This window comes from Gymnoscopelus microlampas (assembly GCF_963454915.1).
Source record: "Gymnoscopelus microlampas genome assembly, chromosome: 24".
NCBI lineage: Eukaryota > Metazoa > Chordata > Actinopteri > Myctophiformes > Myctophidae > Gymnoscopelus > Gymnoscopelus microlampas.
In genome coordinates, this window is record NC_139961.1 from 8,008,246 (window position 1) to 8,029,672 (window position 21,427).

The following is a 21,427-nucleotide window of genomic DNA, read 5'->3' on the forward strand; positions in this document are numbered from 1 at the left end:
TTATGATAGTGAACCTGAACAGTGTTTACCTGAAAAAAGAAAACAATGTTTGTATTAATATTAATATTAGTATTATTTCGTTTGCACAAATCATGACTACATAATTTATAATCATGTTCCTAAAAAGAAATAAAAATCGTTCTATCAGACAGAGGATTACATGAAGATATGAATTATATTTTACACAAAATATTAATGACTGCATAACATATATATATAACATCTAACATAACACGAGCCTTAAAGGTTATGAGTTATGTATTTTATGTATTATTCAAGAAATGTTCTGTGAAAAAAGTTGTTTTTTGTTGAAGTTAAGTGTAAGAGTCTCTCTTAATGAAATCTGAACTCTGGGATTTTAATTGTTTCATTCCAGACTAGCAGGTTGCAGATGAACTCTCCAGACCCAGCCAGACCCGTTTCAGTGAAACAGGAGGAACCTGAAGACCAGCCAGACCTCAGTACGTTTCACTCTCTGTCTGCCTCTTTCTTTCTTCCCTTTTTTTTTCCAGCTTCAAGGTGTTTATTGTCACATACACATACTATACTATTGCCAGCTGCACTATTGGCAGTGAAATCATTGTGCTTCATCAGTGTGGAGTGAGATAAAATACACATTAAATAGGATATAAAGGAAATAGTAATTGGAAAAATCAGGTCAGTTATACAAATCCATAATCTGGATGATTGTTTCTGATCATATGGGCTTTTCCACTACACATTGCACACAGTGCCAACTTTGACTGAATGCAGCTTTTTCCAACAGTTACAGTGAATAGTCCTTGGCTCAAATGCACCCAGCAAGGATTAATCTGACAGATTTTGGTGCTCAAACGCCTTTCCTTTAGCTCCACTTTTAAGCCACTTGCACACAAAATGTCTATAAATCTAATGGACAGATTGCCATGAAGCTTCCTCTGTGCATGCATGCTCCCTGGAAGATTAATCCCAACAGAGTGTCCCAATGACCTGATTCTTCTGGCACCACCATCAGGCCAAAATAGTGACTAGAAAATAAGGCTATTTTGCCTTTACCTTCGGCAAATATTATTGTTATTCTTGACACCACGGTCTCCAGTTATTAACCTATTAAGATCGGGAACGCATCTGTGTCATTTTTTGGTATTTCTTTGGCCATTTAAAAGTAGCAAATATACAAGCTTACAATATACAAGCTTTTAGATCTGCCATTGTTTTGGAAAAACGTAAAAACGTGTTTTTGAATACATATATACATTTTGTACCCAAATCTTTGCTTCTGGGGGTCCCTGGAAAAAATAAATATTAGATGGGGTGGGGGTCCACAATTTACATATCATTTTGGGTGGTCCTTGACATGGTGGTCCTCATATTATAGCAACATAAGTTTACATTACATTATATTTTTAGAATCCCCAGAAGCAAAGATTTGAGTTCCCTTAAAAATAATATATATATTCAAAGATTTGCACACATTTTCAAGATTTCTTTTCAAAAATAGCATATTTACAAGCTTGTTTCGTGGCACTCGGTGCCGCTCTATGAGCTGCTATTTTTGAATAGCCAAAGAAATCTTAAAATGACACACATGCGTTCCCCGTCTTGGATTAAGGTCCTTATTCACTTGCTTCATTTCAGACCAGTGTGTGGAGTCCAGACTGTAGGTGAAGATGAACTCTCCAGACTCATCCAGGGACATTTCTATTAAACAGGAGGAACCTGAAGACCACCCACACCTCAGTAGGTTTCATGTGCTCTCTCTCTCTTTCTTTCATTTTTTCCATCATTACAATATCTCTCAAAAACGTATATTTTTAGGGCGCTAGGGTGGCACAGTGGTAAAGTGCCTGCCCACCACCGCGGAGGTAGTGGGTTCGAATCCACCGTGGCTTTCTCGAGCGTCTATACGAACACAATTGGCCCGTGTTCGGGGGAGGGAAGCCGGAAGGGGAGGGTGATATAACTGCACGTATTCCTACGCACTGGCGGCGGAGCCTGTCAGCAGGGAGTTTTGGGGCGGGAGGAGTAGGACGAAGGCGCTACGTCCTACTTTGGTCAATCAAAGTAGGTCATAGCTCACTTTGTACAGGGAGCACGGACAAAGGATAAATATTTGTACATTTTAGGAATCCACTATTCACTATCATGTTATTGTTTTGCTCCTAGACATCCTGCACATGGTTCTGTGTAAAGAGGAGGTCTCTCCTGAACAGGAGAGGAGCCCCAGTCTGCTCCAGGAGAAACCAGAGCCTCCACAGATTAAAGAGGAACAGGAGGAGCTACTTAACCCAGTAGCTAACCCAATGGTGTAATAATTGTTTCAATAATTTGGAAATAAACTATGAACCTTCCCTCAAAGTCTTGTAACTCTAGCTCTTACGGTTTCTGAGAAAAAAATACTTGAATTTGAGTTTTTTCACTTTTCCATTAAAGTGGATGGGGAAATTTAATGCACTAATAAATCAATATCAATTAAACTATGCAACCAATTAGCCTTATGCAAGCAAGATTCCCGGTCAGACCGGTCATTTTGACAAATAGCACTAAATTGTGAAAAAAAAACTGTGGGAGGAGTAGCGGCCCGAAATAAAGTTTATCTATAAATAAATAAAGTCAAAGGAGTACTATAGTCTGGTTGCAACTAGCCCCTACGGAACCTCTCCCTCCGCTATGTAGCTCCGAGATGAGGTCCCTCTTTAGTTTCTGCCGGATGCTGTCGGTACCGTCGCACATTTTCCACTTTACATGTTTCTTACCCCTTTCTGCACATCGTATCCAAAAAGTAAAGCATTTGCGCCACTCTCTCAGGTGTTTTAAGTTTTAGCTGGCAATAAAATCTATCCAACGAGTTGAAGAAAGTATTTAATTTGCCTCGGTTTTCATCCGGTTACATGTTTTTAAGACATTGCGCAAGAGTTGCGCCCGTAGAGATAACATTACTGATTACCCTACTGGTCAAATGTTGAATTGCATCTTCTAATGCAAAATATTATGGAACCGGATGAAAACCGAGGCAAATTAAATACTTTCTTCAACTCGTTGGATAGATTTTATTGCCAGCTAAAACTTAAAACATCTGAGAGAGTGGCGCAAATGCTTTACTTTTTGGATACGATGTGCAGAAAGGGGTAAGAAACATGTAAAGTGGAAAATGTGCGACGGTACCGACAGCATCCGGCAGCGAGGGACCTCATCTCGGAGCTACATAGCGGAGGGAGAGGTTCCGTAGGGGCTAGGTTGCAACCACACTAACAAGTCGTTTCTAAACAGTCGTCGTTAAGCAGCAGGAGGACGTTTGTTAGCAGCTCAACCACTGAAACAGCAGAAGATTAACTCATTCACGTTGTGTTAAATCTATTTGTAAAACTTTTAAAACGTATTTTTGTTTAAGAAGAAACTTTGAAATTCATGGAACATTATTAATTCATTTATGAGGCTTCTGCGGGAACTCTGCAGGAATAGTTATTCCTGAAACCATGACTGACAGTCATGGAACCACTATTGTTCCTGCTTTGCAATTGTTTTTACATTTACAACTGCCACATCTACATAAACGTTCATATTTCAAATATAAAGTGTTTTACCCTATGGTCACGGATGTTACAAGTCGAGGCGCACTAGTCTAAATACCCATATCTCCCGTATTGTTCAATACAAAGCATTTTAATCCCATCAGCGGCCATTTTATATTTTATTTTTATTTTTTTTGTAATGTATCAGAGTGCAGTACACCTCCCAACCGATAGGGTCGCATACTTGTTACATCCGTGGCATGAGGGTCAGCACTTTATATTTTAAATCTGAACGTCTATGTAGATGTAGCAGTTGTAAATGTAAAACAATCGCAAACCAGGAACAAGTGGTTCCGTGACGCTTGTGACAGACGAGCGTCATAGTGAACCATGGCTACGGGAATAGTGTGTGTTTCAACCTACACATCCATTAGATCCAGATAAACAGAGCTGAGCAGAGAGTGAACGAACTGATACAGAGAACGTCTATGTTATAATATAAGTTTGCAGTGAACAAACCTTTGTGTAACTTCTGTCTGAGGGTGTCTTTGTGCGACAGTCTGTGTAAAGAGTGACAGGCTGGCACGTTATGAAACGAGAGGAATTTACACACGACGTTCAAAGACTTTGCTTTGTTGTTGTGGTGGGCTAATGCTAATGCTAATGCTAATGCTAATGCTAAGCTAGCTTCAAGTATAGCCTAGAGTTTAAATTAACCTAGTTGGACGTTTTAAAGGGACAGTCTGCCGTTTTCAACCTGAAGACACAAACAGAACAACCCAGGTAAAGCTTTGGACAAGCTGCAAGCAGCTTCACTAAAAGTTCCTCTGGCAACGTGGGATGAGATTGAGAAGACAGTGACTGTTAACCTGCCGGTAAAACCTGACCCTGTGACGGTTGGAGAACTGAGGGACGTCCAGGAACTTTAACTAAAGGTTCCACACTTGATTTGAGCTTTTGAGCCACATATGTGTGTGTGTGTGTGTGTGTGTGTGTGTGTGTGTGTGTGTGTGTGTGTGTGTGTGTGTGTGTGTGTGTGTGTGTGTGCGTGTGTGCGTGCGTGTGTATGTGTACTAAAATAATATGGTGTAACTTGAGTTGCCCTGAAAGAAGAGGGGCATTTAAGTATTACCGTTATGAACCTGAACAGTGTTTTCCTGATAAAAGAATACGTGGACATTAGTGAACATTTATGTGTGTGTGTGTGTGTGTGTGTGTGTGTGTGTGTGTGTGTATATATATACACACACACACACACACACACACATTTGTTTTAAATATATTTTCATTTGCACAAATCATTAAATAATTAATTAATAGAGTATTTTTCCAAAGAAATAGAAAAAATTACCATTAAGAGATGATTACATTTTCTATCAGAGAGAGGATTGCATTAAGATATTAATTATATTTTCCATATAATATTCAAGACTGCAAAAAAAACTTCTTCCTGGGCAACTTGAAGTGTAAAACGTTATGAATTATAATTTAAGTGTCCTATGAAAAAGTAACTGACCCAGTTGACAAGTTATTAACACAAGACGTTACTCCTTCCTTGTTGTCTGTTATTGTTGAAGTTGAGTGTAAGAGGAGTTTATCTTCTTAATTAATCCTAAACTCCTCTGGGATTTTAATTGTTTCATTTCAGACTCTGTGGAGTCCAGACAGCAGGTGCAGATGAACTCTCCAGACCCAGCCAGACCCGTTTCAATGAAACAGGAGGAACCTGAAGACCAGCCAGACCTCAGTACGTATTTTAACTCTACCATAATCCTGGCAAAAAAATATCATGAAAATGATAATATCCGGTTATTATAGGATATAAGATATTATTATTATTATTATTATTATTAGGAGGTGAGAGGTCTAGAAATTGGTCTGTGAGTCTGATCTGTGTGAGATGACACGGATATTAAACAGGCTTTTTATTAGCTTCTTGATTTGACGTTTAGGGTTCTGCTAATAGCTGATCTACAAGCTCACAATGCATCACAAAAAGAGGGAAAAAAGAGAGGACCAAGTATAGAGTATAGAGTCGACTCTGCCACCCATTTCGGATGCTGTCAATGCACCGAATGGGACATTATCACGTTTAATCAGACTATTGATTGGTCTAAGTAGGTGAGATACTGACCTACCCACAAGGCTCAGTAGGTGTTTTGTATAAAGTATAGTCTTGGACCACGACGGAGGTGCACCGTCTCAAGCGAACTGGAGCCACTAGAGACACCACGAGCGAGCTTCATAGCCCCCAACACAGATTCTTATTTAGTAACTGTTTGGTTTGTCTTAGCAGGCAATAGCTTTGTACATGGAACTTGGATGTAGGGATGTTCAATATTTACTTTTTTACCGATAACCGATATACCAATATCGTAATTTCCGATACCTATATCAACCGATACCGATATATGCTGGCCTTTTCACCAAAAGTCATCTAATTGTCAGGTAACAACATCATTATATCTAATAAAATAGCTATAATATCAATATCTAATAAATCTAATATAATAGAGTGATTTTGTTAGATTTTCAATAAAGTGAGTCCCGGGACTCACTGGTTGCCATTTTAAGTCTCACTAATCTTAGATTAGATGTTGGCCTATTTGACGTGCAGAAGCATAATTGCTCTGATGCCTATAACATTAACGCGTGTCAACAAGCGTCAGCTGGACCCAGACACACACACCTGCCCTCTGCAGTGCTCTAATTTGAAAGTGACTGAAGTCTGTCTCATTTCTCTGCAAAAGCCCTTGAATATGATTAAGGATTACTGTGATTATGGTTAGCTCACATTTCATATCACACACCATACAGTAAGAACTCATGTAACTTATTTAAAAAAAATAATTAAAAAAAACGTCCCTACTTGGAAGATACAAAATGTATCTACATTTTATGAATGCAGTGTTGACTATCATGTTATTATTCTGCTCCTAGACATCCTGCACATGGTTGTGTGTAAAAAGGAGGTTTCTCCTGAACAGGAGAGGATCCCCAGTCTGCTCCAGGAGGAACCAGAGCCTCCACAGATTAAAAAGGAACAGGAGGAGCTACTTCAAAGACCAGAGGAGCCTGTTGGGTCAGTGTTGACATTACTAGCAGTGAAAAGTGAAGTTGATGAAAACACCTTTTCACACTGCTCTGAAGTTGAAGTTGAGCTTGAATCTGACACTGAAGTCACTGAAGACAGCGATGATTGGGGGGAGACAAGTAGGGGTGTCCACTCTGGAGAAAAACCTTTCCAGTGTAAACTGTGTAACAAGAGTTTCATTAGTTCATCTAAACTGAAGACACACCAGCGTATCCACACCGGAGAAAAACCTTTCCAGTGTAAACACTGTAACATGAGTTTTAATCAGTCGGGTAGCCTGAAGAGACACCAGAGTATCCACACCGGAGAAAAACCTTTCCAGTGTAAACTGTGTAACAAGAGTTTTAGCTGTTCATATCATCTCAAGATACACCAGCATGTCCACACTGGAGAAAAACCTTTCCACTGTGAAGATTGCGACAAGAGTTTCATTTGGTCATCTGAAGTGGAGAGACATCAGGAACAGGAGGAGCTACTACAAAGACCAGAGGAGCCTGTGGGGTCAATGTTGACATTACTACCAGTGAAAGGTGAAGATGATGAAGACATCTCTTCTCAATGTCTTCACAAGAGACACCAGAGTATCCACACCGGAGAAAAACCTTTCCAGTGTAAACTGTGTAACAAGAGTTTCATTAGTTCATCTAAACTGAAGACACACCAGCGTATCCACTCTGGAGAAAAACCTTTCCAGTGTAAACTGTGTAACAAGAGTTTCAGTACGTCATCTGACCTGAAAACACACCAGCGTATCCACACCGGAGAAAAACCTTTCCACTGTAAACAATGCAATAAGAGTTTTAATCAGTCGAGTCACCTGAAGAATCACCAGCGTATCCACACCGGAGAAAAACCTTTCCAGTGTAAACTGTGTAATAAGAGTTTCAGCCGTTTATATTGTCTCAAGATACACCAGTATGTCCACATTGGAGAAAAACCTTTCCACTGTCAACATTGAGACAAGAGATTCATTTGGTCATCTGAACTGAAGAGTCATCAGGAACAGGAGGAACTACTACAAAGACCAGAGGAATCTGTGGGGTCAATGTTGACAGTACTAGATGTGAAAAGTGAAGATGATGAACACATCTCTTCACAATACTCTGAAGTTGAGCTTGAATCTGACACTGAAGTCACTGAAGACAGTGATGATTGGGGGGAGACCGTTCCACCTTTCCATTGTAAACATTGTGACAAGAGTTTCAGTAAGTCATCTGACCTGAAGAAACACCAGAGTATCCACACTGGAGACAAACCTTTCCACTGTGAACATTGTGACAAGAGTTTGAGTAAGTCATCTGACCTGAAGAAACACTTCCACTGTACACACTGTAACAAGAGTTTTAATTGTGAAAGTAACATGAAGATACACCAGCGTATCCACACTGGAGAAAAACCTTTCTGAAACACTTCAGTCAGTCTGATAACCTGAAGACACACCAGCGTATCCACACTGGAGAAAAACTTTTCCATTGTAAACATTGTGACAAGAGTTTAAGTCAGTCAGGTGAACTGAAGAAACACCAGCGTGTCCACACTGGAGAAAACTCTTCTCACAATGTTAACAGTGAGAGAAGAGTTTCAGTCAGTTAAGTGCTCTGAAAAGACATCAGTGCATTCACACCAAGGGAAGAAATATCCACTGTAAATAACTTGACTGGGAGGATCAAATTAAACAGCTGTATGTTGAGTTAAATATTAAAAAATACAGGTATATATGTAATTGTTTTACCTTGAGGTATATTAAATGTATTTTGGTGTTATTCATTTATGCCATAATAGAAAGAGAAGGTGACGTCACACCATTGAAATTAACAAAAACCTCCCAATGTGGCGCCACCTGTCCATTGAACTCCATTGAACGTTCCCTTAAGCTATATAAATGACGTAAACCATATCAATTGTATAAAGGTAGAACAGTTTTTCTAGAATCTTAGTTTTTATATTATGATTTAACGTCATTTTGATGTATTAGATTACATGCACAATGAATGGGGCACTATTTCAATTATTAAATAATCAGTTAAAGGACGACTTCACAGATTTTCAACCTATCTTCATATAATTGGTCCTCACTAATACTCATGATAAAATGATACTTTTTTTTCCTACTCGGTCTGTGTCTCAGAGGAGGGCTGTGGACAGTTCAGAGTCCCGTCTACCAGTGACATCATCAATGGGGAATCCAAGCTAATAGAAACTGCAGGCTTTCTATTCCTGGAAAGTTGCAATGCAATAAAAGAAGCCATTGTTCTTGTGTTCTCTACAAAATGTGAAATCTTGTTGGAAAAGAAATCATGCCTAACTATGATGTCACTGGTAGACAGGTTTATGGACTGTCCACAGCCCTCCTATGAGACACAGACCAAGTAGAAAAAAATGGTACCATTTTATCATGAGTATTAGTGAGGACCAATTATATGAAGATAGGTTGAAAATCGGTGAAGTCGTCCTTTTAACTAAGGACACAATACTTTGCATGTATTTTATATTACTTATGATGATTATACACTTAATGTAATGGCTATGATCAGGGCAGGAATTTCACGGCGCCCACGATGGCCATGGCCCTCTCTTTGGCCATGTGCCCCTCGAAAAATGACATGGCCTCACAGCCACAGTGGCCCCAGCTGCGCCGCTTTTCCTCTGCGTGTATTTTATTGTATTGTAAATGTATTTTGTATTACTTATGATGTTTATACACTTAAAGTAATGGCTATGATCATTATTAAGTTGTATCACATTATTAGATTGTGATAGCAAATTAAAGGTGACATTATTCTTTGAACAAATATTTAAAATATCACAATACGGTATGACATGACTTCGATACATATCGGCATGTTTCAATATCGAGATATATCGCAGGATTCACTTTAAAAAAGGGTGAATTCTCACCCTCCTTCAAAATCACCATAAAAGAGCACCTGTTTGCGATTTGTCACTGGTCCTAGTAAAGTCTAAGCTTAACATCAGAAATCCCCCCCCCCCCCCCCTTATTTTAAAGTACACATTTTATTGATACTAGTGTTGATGTCTTGTATATTATTGTATGTCTTTAAATGCCTCGATGAATTGAATACACAGGGCCACAATGGAAACAATAAGCCCTTAGGGTTTTTGGTGTTATCCTTTTAGCACCCTTGTATCCACAAGTTTACTAGGGCTTTGTGGGCATCACTTCCTGTCGATTTGAGCCAATGAAATCCAATGATATCCAATGAAATCGACAGGAAGTGATGCCAACAACACTCTAGGAAACTTGTGTATAATCGTACCACTGTACTATTTGCAAACTGTTAATAAAGTATTCAATCAATGATTAGGTACACCATGTTAGGTCTGCCTTTTTATTTTATTTTATTCATGCGTATTTGACAGGGACAAAATATATACAAATATCTAGTGTACCTAGTAAAAAATGGACCCAAATGGGACCCTGACCCAGAAAGAAATAGAAATATTGATATTCGTTACATAGTTTGAAAATGATATGGTTAACATGTTTAATACATGGTATGTTGTTGTCTCATGTAACATGGTATGTTGGTATATGTTGTATCCTACATTTCTACGAGACGTGATCAGACCTGTGCAGCATCAATGTGCAGTGATGGAAGCTGTTGTAGGGCTGACTGTAGATTAATTTTCTGATTAATTGAGAAGCTATTATGTTTTTTCTCTTTGATTAATGACATCAGCCCTATCTTATATTATGCTGCACAACAGTGTTGTGCAAGACTTGTGGAAAATATCTGATCTACAAGCTCAAAACGCATCGCACCGTGGCGCGATGTGAGCTTGTAGATCTGCTATTTTCAATATTTTTGCCTGCAATGACATGCCCAAAATAAAAATTGTAATAATTTAAATTGATTTAGTTGGATTAACTGTTGCACTCCTAGATGGATGTTCTGGTCTCTACAGGTCAGGAAGGTCACATAGTACAATTACTGTATATAAACAATGGACAGTACCCGAGACCAACAGTGGGGGGCAGCAACACGCCAACTGGCGTCTAGACAGACTCTGGTGTGTTGACTGATTGTTGACACTTCAGAGACAACTAAAACAAGTCCTTTCTGAACAGTGTCGTCGTTAAGCAGCAGGAGGACGTTTGTTAGCAGCTCAACCACTGAAACACAGCAGAAGATGAACTCAATCACGTTGTGTTTCATCTATTTGTAAAACCATTAAAACGTATTTCTGTTCAAGAATAAACTTTGAAATTCATGGAACATTATTAATTCATTTATGAGGCTTCTGCGTGAACTCTGCGTGATTAGATATTCCTGAAACATGACTGTCATACCATGACAGTCATGGAACCACTATTATTCCTGGTTTGCAATTGTTTTTACATTTACAACTGCCACATCTACATAAACGTTAAAATTGCAAATGTAAAGTGCTTTACCATATGACCACGGATGTTACAAGTTGAGGCGCCCTGATTTAAGTACCCGTATCTTCCGTATTGTTTAATAAAAAGCATTTTAATCCGATCAGCGGCCATTTTCTATTTTATTTTGTAATGTATCAGGGTGCAGTACACCTCCCAACCGATAGGATCGCATCTTTTAAAGCATCTTAGAGAATTCTAAGAAAATGGCTGGCGATCGGATTAAAAAGCTTTTTATTGAACAATACGGAATATACAGGTACTTAGACCTTTACGCCTCAACTTGTTATATCCGTGGCATGGGGGTCAGCACTTTATATTTTAAATCTGAACGTCTATGTAGATGTAGCAGTTGTAAATGTAAAACAATCGCAAACCAGGAACAAGTGGTTGCGTCCATAGAGGTTGCGTCATGTGAACCACCATTGCTACGGGAATAGTGTGTGTTTCGACCCGGACGAGAAAGAGGCACGGCCGGGGACCATGTCCGTCCCGCTCTATCGTCCGGGTTGAAACACATCCATTACAGCCAAATAAACAGAGCAGAGAGTGAACGAACTGATACAGAGAAAGTCTGTTTTATAATATAAGTTTGCAGTGAACAAACCTTTGTGTAACTTTTGTCTTAGTGTGTCTTTGTGCGACAGTCTGTGTAAAGAGTGACAGGCTGGCACGTTGTGAAACGAGAGGAATTTACACACGACGTTCAAAGACTTTGCTTTGTTGTTGTCGTGGGCTAAGGCTAATGCTAATTCTAAACTAGCTTCAAGTACAGCCTAGAGCAGGGGTAGGCAACTGAGATAAGCCTAGGGCCAATATCACTCCCAGACATTCCATCGCGCGCGCGCGTGCATGTGCGTGCACAACACGCAAAAATTTTCGGGTCTAATTCGGGTCTAACTCGGTCTAATTCGGGTCTAATTTGGGTCTAATTCGGTTCTGTTTGACCAATATAAATCAACATTTTTTCCGGTTTAAATATCAGCACAGGCGATTTTTCTGGTGATTTTTTTTTTCTTCTCCTTCCTCTAATCTAGCTATAAAATGTTATAAATCCTTTAAAATGCATCGTGTTTATGAGTGCATGATTTCAAAAGTGGGTTCAAAATCAAAAAATATTTTTCTAAAAAAAAAAATTTTTTTTTTTTCAAAAATGTTTTTTTCTCAAAATTATCTCACGGGCCAGATATTATTTCTGGGGGGCCAATTTCGGCCCGCGGGCCGCCTGTTGCCGACCCCTGGCCTAGAGTTTAAATTAACCTAGTTGGACGTTTTAAAGGGACAGTCTGCCGTTTTCAACCTGAAGACACAAACAGAACAACCCAGGTAAAGCTTTGGACAAGCAGCTTCACTAAAAGTTCCTCTGGCAACGTGGGATGAGATTGATTAAAGAAAACGTGGACATTAGTGATATATATATATATATATATATATATGAATTAAAAAATATTTTCATTTAGAAAAATCATTAATTGAGTATTTTTCCAAAGAAATAGAAAAAATTACCATTAAGAGATAATTACATGTTCTATCAGAGAGAGGATTGCATTAAGATATTAATTATATTTTCCATATAATATTCAAGACTGCAAAAAAAAAACTTTCATCCTGGGCAACTTGAAGTGTAAAAGGTTATGAATTATAATTGAAGTGTTCTATGAAAAAGTAACTGACCCAGTTGACAAGTTATTAACACAATAAGTTACTCTTTCCTTAAGTTGCTGTATATTATTGTTGAAGTTGAGTGTAAGAGGAGTTTCTCTTCTTAATTAATCTTAAACTCCTCTGGGATTTTAATTGTTTCATTCCAGACTCTGTGAAGTCCAGACAGCAGGTGCAGATGAACTCTCCAGACCCAGCCAGACCCGTTTCAATGAAACAGGAGGAACCTGAAGACCAGCCAGACCTCAGTACGTTTCATTCACTGTCTCTCTTTCTTCCCCTTTTCTAGCTTCAAGGTGTTTATTGTAACATATACATACAATACAGTTGCTAGCTGCACTATACTTTGGCAGCGGAATTATTCTCGCTTCAACAGTGTGGAATTAGATACAATAAAAATGGAATAGGATATAACGGTAATAGTAGTCGTACAATTTTTGAATTGAAACACATTAAAAGAACAATAGAATGTTGTATTTATAAATTGGTCAGTTATGCACATCCATAGTCAGGATGATTGTTTCTGGTCATGTGGCCTTTTCCACTGCACACAGTGCCAACTATGACTGAATGCAGCTTCTCCCAACAGTTACAGTAAATAGTCCTTTAATTCACCCAGCAAGGATGAATCTTATTGATTTTGGCTGCACCTTTAGGCCACTCACATACAAGATGTCTCAAAGTCTAATGGACAGATTGCTATGAAACTTGCTGCGTATGCATACTCCCTGGAAGATGAACCCTAACCGAGTGTCACCATAACCTCTCTCATAACCATATCCTAGTACCCTGGAAGATGAACCCTAACTAGCGCCACTGTTGTGACAACATAGTTACTTTTCACACACAGTTGGGGCTGTTAATCGGTGGTGGTGTGGGTGTAGAAGGATGGGATGCATGGCAGCAGAAACATTAATAAGAGATACTTTCACCTTATTTACTTTAGACCATTTATTGTATGCATTGCAGGAGTCCATCTTTTGATACATGTATTTCCTTGTCTAATCTGAAATTAAGCGTGATTACTTCCCTAATATATAAATCCCACAATCTTTCAACCCAATATTCATATTTTGGAACGTGTACTTCGGCTAATTTGCCTTTACATTCTACAAATCATTATTTTTGACAACACTGCTGGGTCTCAAGTAATTAAAGTAATTATTCAATGTGTTCATTTCAGACCAGTGTGTGGAGTCCAGACTGCAGGTGAAGATGAACTCTCCAGACTTAGCCAGGGACATTTCTATTAAACAGGAGGATCCTGAAGACCACCCACACCTCAGTACGTATTTTGACAATGATAATAACCGGCTATTATAGGATATTATACTCCCCAGGACTTTTTGTGTTATCCTTTTGTCCTAAATGTTTTACTCTACCTCTGTGCTATTTACATGTTTTGACTAATAAAGTATTCAATCAATCACTCAATCAATCAATATACATAGGCATCATTAATATGCAAAGAAAAACAAAAGAGAAACTGCACCACATAGTACATTTCTCTACAGAGTGGCCGTAGACCAATGCATCTAGAACAGTGTGTGTGTCACACAGCTCACAGCTCAAGACGCCAAGTGAATGACATCATGAAACGGAAGCACCTCCAGCCATGAAAGCCACAAATGCCTGGTTAAAGTTTGGTAGCAGTTGAAAACTGTTTGTTGATGGTGTGCCTCTGTAGGAGGTGAGAGGTCTAGCAATGGGTCTGTCAGTCTGATCTGTGTGAGATGACACAGATATTAAACAGGCTTTTTATTAGCTTCTTGATTTGAAGTTTAACCACTTAAACCCTAGCATCTATATAATAGGGTTCTGCTAATAGCTGATCTACAAGCTCACAATGCATCACAAAAGACTTGGTTTAGAGGGAAAAAAGAGAGGACCAAGTATAGAGTATAGAGTCGACCCTGCCACCCATTTCGGATGCTGGCAATGCACTGAATGGGACATTATCATGTTTAATCAGACTATTGATTGGTCCAAGTAGGTGAGATACTGACCTACCCACGAGGATCAGTAGGAGTTTTGTATAAAGTATAGTTAAAGTATACTTGTACATTAGGAATGTACAAGTACAACCCCTGGACAAGACGCTAGTATTTCACAGGGACTTATCCCAGTCCAAGCCTTGAGGCTGAGTGCCAAGCAGGGATAGCCTGGTAAACCGTCCTGGTCGCGTGAATTCACATTATCATGTGTCTTCTGCAGACCGTCAGACGCAGGCTAAAGCAGGGAGACAATGGGTCCCATTTTTATAGTCTTTGGTATGACCCGGCCGGGGGATTGAACTTGGACCTCCCAATCTCAGGGCGGACACTCCAACCAATTTCAATATGTTATATTAAGCACTTGTCAAGTAGTCTTTCAAACAGCTATGATTCATTAGCATATGCTAGATTCTAGAGGGCAGTGCTACTCTGTTGAATTAGGGCAAAGAGGATGGCCGAATGGTGCGTTATTAATTATGTTATAAAAAATACTTTAAATGTTTCCAAAAACATTTGAGGTGAGAAATAGCCAATGCAGTAACATGCACTTGATTTGGCACTGCCTTGTTGCAGTGTACAACGCAACACGTTTAGATCACATACTTTAAAACACATGTACGCTTTGTTGTAATACTGAGCTGGAAAACTCCCCAGAAACAGACCCTGATGAAGACCTTTAGGTCCTTACACGTTGGTCATATTGTTGCCTTGCTCAAAATTGTATCAAAAACGGAGTGACTTCGATTTATTTTCTTTGCAAGTCTGCTGTCCACACCATTTGGGAGTTAAGCGGTACTTCTTTGAAAACCTTTTTTGTTCATAGCCCCCCAACACAGATTCTTATTTAGTAACTGTTTTGTCTGTCTTAGTAGGCAATAGCTTTGTACATGGAACTTGGATGTAGGGATGTTCGATATTGACTTTTTTTTACCAATAACCGATATACCGATATTGTCCAACTCCTCATTTCCGATACCTATATCAACCGATACCGATATATGCTTTTCACCAAAAGTCATCTAATTTTCAGGTAACAACATCACATATCTAATAAAATAAAATAGCTACAATATCAATATAATATCTAATAAATCTAATATAATAGAGTGATGTTGTTAGATTTTCAATAAAGTGAGTCCTGGGACTCACTGGTTGCCATTTTAATGAGTCCCACTAATCTTAGATTAGATGTTGGCCTATTAGACGGTGCAGAAGCATAATTGCTCTGATGCCTATAACATTAACGAGTGTCAACGAGCGTCAGCTGGACCCAGACACACACACACCTGCCCTCTGCAGTGCTCTAATTTGAAAGTGACTGGAGTCTGTCTCATTTCTCTGCAAAAGCCCTTGAATATGATGGAATATGATTAAGGATTACTGTGATTATGATAAGCTCACATTTCATATCACACACACCATACAGTAAGAGCTCATGTAACATATTTTAAAAAAAAATGTTTTAAACGATACCGATATTTTCCGATATTGATTTTTATGCTAATATCGGACCGATAATATCGGGAGGCCGATAATATCGGACATCCCTACTTGGAAGATACAAAAATGTATTACATTTTATGAATGCAGTGTTGACTATCATGTTATTATTCTGCTCCTAGACATCCTGCACATGGTTGTGTGTAAAAAGGAGGGTTCTCCTGAACAGGAGAGGAGCCCCAGTCTGCTCCAGGAGGAACCAGAGCCTCCACAGATTAAAAAGGAACAGGAGGAGCTACTTCAAAGACCAGAGAAGCCTTTTGGATCAATGTTGACATTACTAGCAGTGAAAAGTGAAGATGATCTCTTCACACTGCTCTGAAGTTGAAGTTGAGCTTGAATCTGACACTGAAGTCACTGAAGACAGTGATGATTGGGGGGAGACAAGTGGAGGTGTCCATACTGGAGAAAAATCTTTCCAGTGTGAAGATTGTGACAAGAGTTTCATTAAGTCTCATGGCCTGAAAAAACACAAGCTTGTCCACACTGGAGAAAAACCTTTCCAGTGTGAAGATTGTGGCAAGAGTTTCAGTCAGTCCTATGGCTATGACCTGAAAAAACACCACCGTGTTCACACTGGAGAAAAACCTTTCCAGTGTGAACATTGTAACAAGTGTTTCAGTGAGTCAGGTTCCCTGAAGACACACCAGCGTATCCACACTGGAGAAAAACCTTTCCAGTGTGAACATTGCAAGAAGTGTTTCAGTGAGTCAGGTTCCCTGAAGACACACCAGCGTGTCCACACTGGAGAGAAACCTTTCCAGTGTAAACACTGTAACATGAGTTTTACTCAGTCGGGTAGCCTGAAGAGACACCAGAGTATCCACACCGGAGAAAAACCTTTCCTGTGTAAACTGTGTAACAAGAGTTTCATTAGTTCATCTAAACTGAAGACACACCAGCGTATCCACTCTGGAGAAAAACCTTTCCAGTGTAAACTGTGTAACAAGAGTTTCAGTAAGTCATCTGACTTGAAGAAACACCAGCGTATCCACACCGGAGAAAAACCTTTCCACTGTAAACAATGCAATAAGAGTTTTAATCAGTCGAGTCACCTGAAGACACACCAGCGTATCCACACCGGAGAAAAACCTTTCCAATGTAAACTGTGTAACAAGAGTTTCAGCCGTTCATATTGTCTCAAGATACACCAGTATAGAGCGTCGCAGTTCCCGCCCACTTCCAGTTGCCGGAAGTAAATACTCAATGCATTTTTCCCATTGACTTTTCCGGAAATATTTATATAAATGAATTTAAGCCTAGAATCAAGCTATCCAGGATCCTGGTGAATCATGACCATAAAACGTTTGATTCTGTGAAAAAACTTTTTGAAAACGGCAAAACAAAGGGTATTTATTAAACATAGTATATCATATCATTAAATATAAAATTTAAAAAATCACAGAAAAAAAGGTTTTATGGTCATGATTCACCAGAATCCTGGATGGCTTGATTCTAGGCTTAAATTCATTGATATAAATATTTTTGGAAAAGTCAATGGGAAAAATGCATTGAGTATTTACTTCCGGCACCCGGATTCTGCGCAACTGCGATGCTCTATGTCCACATTGGAGAAAAACCTTTTGTTGGAGCCAAAATGCCTTTATATTTATTTTGTTTGTTATATGTAAATGAATGATGTGGCCTTGGTGATAATGACATTAATGTCTTCTTAAATCACAGTGTGTGGCCCTAATATCTACCTCATGTTGCATAGGTGTGGCATTATTAGTCACCATGACAACCACCACAGGAGAGGTGTGGCATGGTCAGTAGCCATGGCAACCACCACAGGGGGTGGTTACCCATTTATACCTGGTTGGTGGGTGATTGTGTCCAGGTGGCAATGGGGAAAAGCCACACAGTTTTTGACCGTGTTTCATGTGCTGTACAGGTCGGCATTCAATGCTTCTGTCTGAGTATTGTGTATCTGATTTATGGGCAATAAATGGATTGACATATCCGAAAATATACAACAGCTCTGGACATTGAATTCATCATGCACGCGTCTAACTAAACTCAACCCAGTTGCCCCTCGCAGTAGGCTTAAAGGTAAAGGCTCTACATTAAGTCAAAAACTAAGGCTCTTCTTTTGAAGTGGACAATTGAAACCTTTGTTATTTATTGGAAGACGAGGATCATCGCGCTCAGGATTCAACAGCTGATCAGTGAGACAGCGTTTGATTTCTGAGATCGCTGAAAGACACTATTTATTGACAATTGTTTGGTACACCGTTTCGCTTGGAATTGCGCGGAACGAAGACAATTAGGACCAGGACACGCCGGTGCTTGAGCACGGCGTTCAGAGAATCGCACGGCCGGGCGGCCTCGCAGCGTGTGGACCAGGAGCAGGAGGACCCACCGGTGCTGCTCACGGCGTTTGGACAAGGAGCGGCCCTGCGCGTTTGGAGTTGATCGTTCGTGTGGACGACAGCACGACAAGGAGCTGCCCTGCACGCAAGGAGTTGATCGAGCAGCGCTCGGACGAACGGCCTGCACCGAAAGGAGTTGATCGCGGCGACCCGCACCGTTCAGTTGGACGGACAAGGAGCTGTCCTGCACGCAAGGAGTTGATCGAGCAGCGCTCGGACGAGCGGCCTGCACCGAAAGGAGTTGATCGCGGCGACCCGCACCGTTCAGTTGGACGGACAAGGAGCTGTCCTGCACGCAAGGAGTTGATTGAATAGCGCTCGGACAATGAGCGCTGTTTGAAGTCTTTTCGAAGTCTTTTTGAAGTAAAGAACAAAGACAAACGGACCCGGCAGTACACGGACAACGAAAGGGTATGTAGCGCGCTACCAGGGTACCTTATATGGCCATATAAAAACAATTGTGTGCACAGAGTCATTTGAGAAACATATGAAAAAGGGACAAATCCAATGCATTGGTGGTTTATGATTGCAACCCGTTCGTGGGTGTGTGTGTGTCTCTATTAAGGTTTTGGTTTTAACTGTGGGTTTGTTGTTGAGTGATTCAAGGTACTGTTTTTATGTTTGAACCGTTGGTATTATGTCTGATCTGAATCAAGCAGAGAACGGTATGGTTGAACAGCCCGCCACGGCTGAAACGCAGTCTAATGAAACTGCATTGGTTGAACAGACTGAGGAGCAGTCACAGCCTGCAGTGGCTGAGAAACAGTCCGAGGTGGACACGGGTCAAATCACGCACAATGTTGAAGCACAGGTTGTCACAAAACGCAAAAGCATATTAACACCAAAGGCTCTAATGGATAAAATTGACACATTGCAAAAAGAAAGAAAATCGAAATTAAACAAGGCATCCAACTTGAAACAATCAATTTTGGAGTTAATGCAAAGTGGATGCAAACAGAAGGTGCAATGTGCATTTATGAAATATATGCGCCTATGCAAGGAAGCAGCAGAGGCTCAGGATGCACTGTTGCCATTAATACCTCATGAGGAAAAGGAAAAACATGACATATGGTTCAAGGCCAAATTGATCAATGTCAATGAATTTATTGATGAAGTGAATGCATGGACAAAAAATACCAAAACTGTGGAAAGTGTTATAAAAAAATAAATATTGAAATGCATTCAAAGAGAAATGCCAGCTCAGTAGAATGTTGTATTCATAAATTGGTCAGTTATGCACATCCATACTCTGGATGATTGTTTCAGGTCATATGGCCTTTTCCACTGCACACAGTGCCAACTGTGACTGAATGCAGCTTCTTCCAACTTAATTAAGCTAAATGAGGATAAAACAGAAGTTCTCATAATTGGCTCTAGTGAGCAGAGAGAATCAATAATAAGTAGACTTGGTAACCTGACTGTAGAAAGTAACACTACAGTAAATAACCTAGGGGTTATTATTGATTCTGAATTGAATTTTAATACACACATTAATCATGTTACCAAGATTGCTTTCTTTCATCTTAGAAATATTGCGCGAATCAGAGCCTATCTGTCGTTGGACGATGCAAAAACGTTGATCCACGCTTTTCTTTTCTCTCGGCTTGATTACTGCAATGCACTTTACTCTGGCCTGCCAAAGAAAACAACTGAAAAAATACAACTTGTTCTAAATGCGGCAGCCAGAGTTTTAACTAAAACTAAAATGAGAGAACATATTACTCCAGTTCTAGCTTCACTACACTACAGCTCCTGGTTGTTTTTAGGATTGATTTTAAAATGATTTTACTAGTTTATAAAGCTCTAACTTGTCTGGCACCTTCCTATCTCTATGACTGCCTAGAGAGATATGTTCCAAACCGCCCCCTCAGGTCTTCAAGTGCTGACCTGCTCGAGGTGCCTACAATGACATGTAATAAACACGGTGAAGCAGCATTTTGCATCTATGGACCGACAGCGTGGAATAAACTCCCATTACACCTAAGACAGGCAGCCTCTGTGGATAGATTTAAAGCACAGCTCAAGACCTACTTCTTCACTCCTGCTTTTAGCTGATTTTTAAAGGGTCTACACCATGAATTTTAACTTTTTCTTCATTTTTGTGTGTTTTTGGTCTCCCCCACCTCTCTTCTGTTCCAACAAATACCCGACTTCGAGCATGCAGGCTTTCATAGGCTATCTGTGGTTTTCATGTAAATTGGTCTGAAAACAGTCCGTCAGATTTGTTCCCCCACCCTACGTCACGTCTGGGAACAATTCCTCCCGTTTTTCAGTTCTAACCAAAAAAGAAAAATCCAAAAAAAAAAAAAAAAACTTTTTCCACACAGAACCAGGACATGACATGCATACAAACTGGCTCAATAGCGCCTCGTGCCAAACAGGACAATGTGGTATTGCAGGTGAAAGTGCTTTATAAGCCAGAGAGAAGTTAGTTGGAATGAGTATATCTGAGGCTTGATTTAGGCTCAAACCTTTTGAAAAACGTTTGAGGGACATAAACAATATGATATCAAATATTATTATTATTTTTTAAATTCATGGTGTAGCTCCTTTAAATCTCTGTGTTGTTGTACATGTCCTCAGTGTATGGCCTGATTCACTGCCCTTTGCTATTATTTTAATGTTGTTTTATGCTTCTGCTTTTCTTATTTTCTTTATTGTTGAATTATTTGTAACTGTAATTGTATTATTTCTCTGTAAAGCACTTTGAGCTGCATGTCATGTCATGAAAGGTGCTATACAAATACATTTTATATTATTATTATTACTCACACACAAGATGTCTCAAAGTCTAATGGACAGATTGCTGTGAAACTTGCTCTGCGAATGCGTGCTCCCTGGAAGATGAACCCTAACCGAGTGTCACCATAACCTCTCTCATAACCATCTTAGTTCCCTGGAAGATGAACCCT

General features: G+C 39.6%; 1 protein-coding gene across 1 annotated transcript; it reads left to right on the top strand.

Moving 5' to 3' along the window:
* The first annotated feature begins 12,780 nt into the window (after window positions 1-12,780).
* LOC311041102 (uncharacterized protein) lies at window positions 12,781-16,693 on the top strand. Its single transcript, XM_084051572.1, has 3 exons — window positions 12,781-12,897; window positions 13,833-13,934; window positions 16,266-16,693. The coding sequence occupies exons 1-3, from the start codon at window positions 12,828-12,830 to the stop codon at window positions 16,463-16,465; spliced, it is 372 nt and encodes a 123-aa protein (XP_083907698.1). The 5' UTR covers window positions 12,781-12,827; the 3' UTR covers window positions 16,466-16,693.
* The last annotated feature ends 4,734 nt before the right edge of the window (window positions 16,694-21,427 follow it).

Excerpts from the sequence above, each read along its gene's own strand:
- LOC311041102 (XM_084051572.1), top strand. The coding sequence starts at position 12,828 with ATGAACTCTCCAGACCCAGCCAGACCCGTTTCAATGAAACAGGAGGAA. Across the intron at positions 12,898-13,832 it reads TGAAGACCAGCCAGACCTCA|ACCAGTGTGTGGAGTCCAGA; the intron begins GTACGTTTCATT and ends TGTTCATTTCAG. Across the intron at positions 13,935-16,265 it reads TGAAGACCACCCACACCTCA|ACATCCTGCACATGGTTGTG; the intron begins GTACGTATTTTG and ends TTCTGCTCCTAG.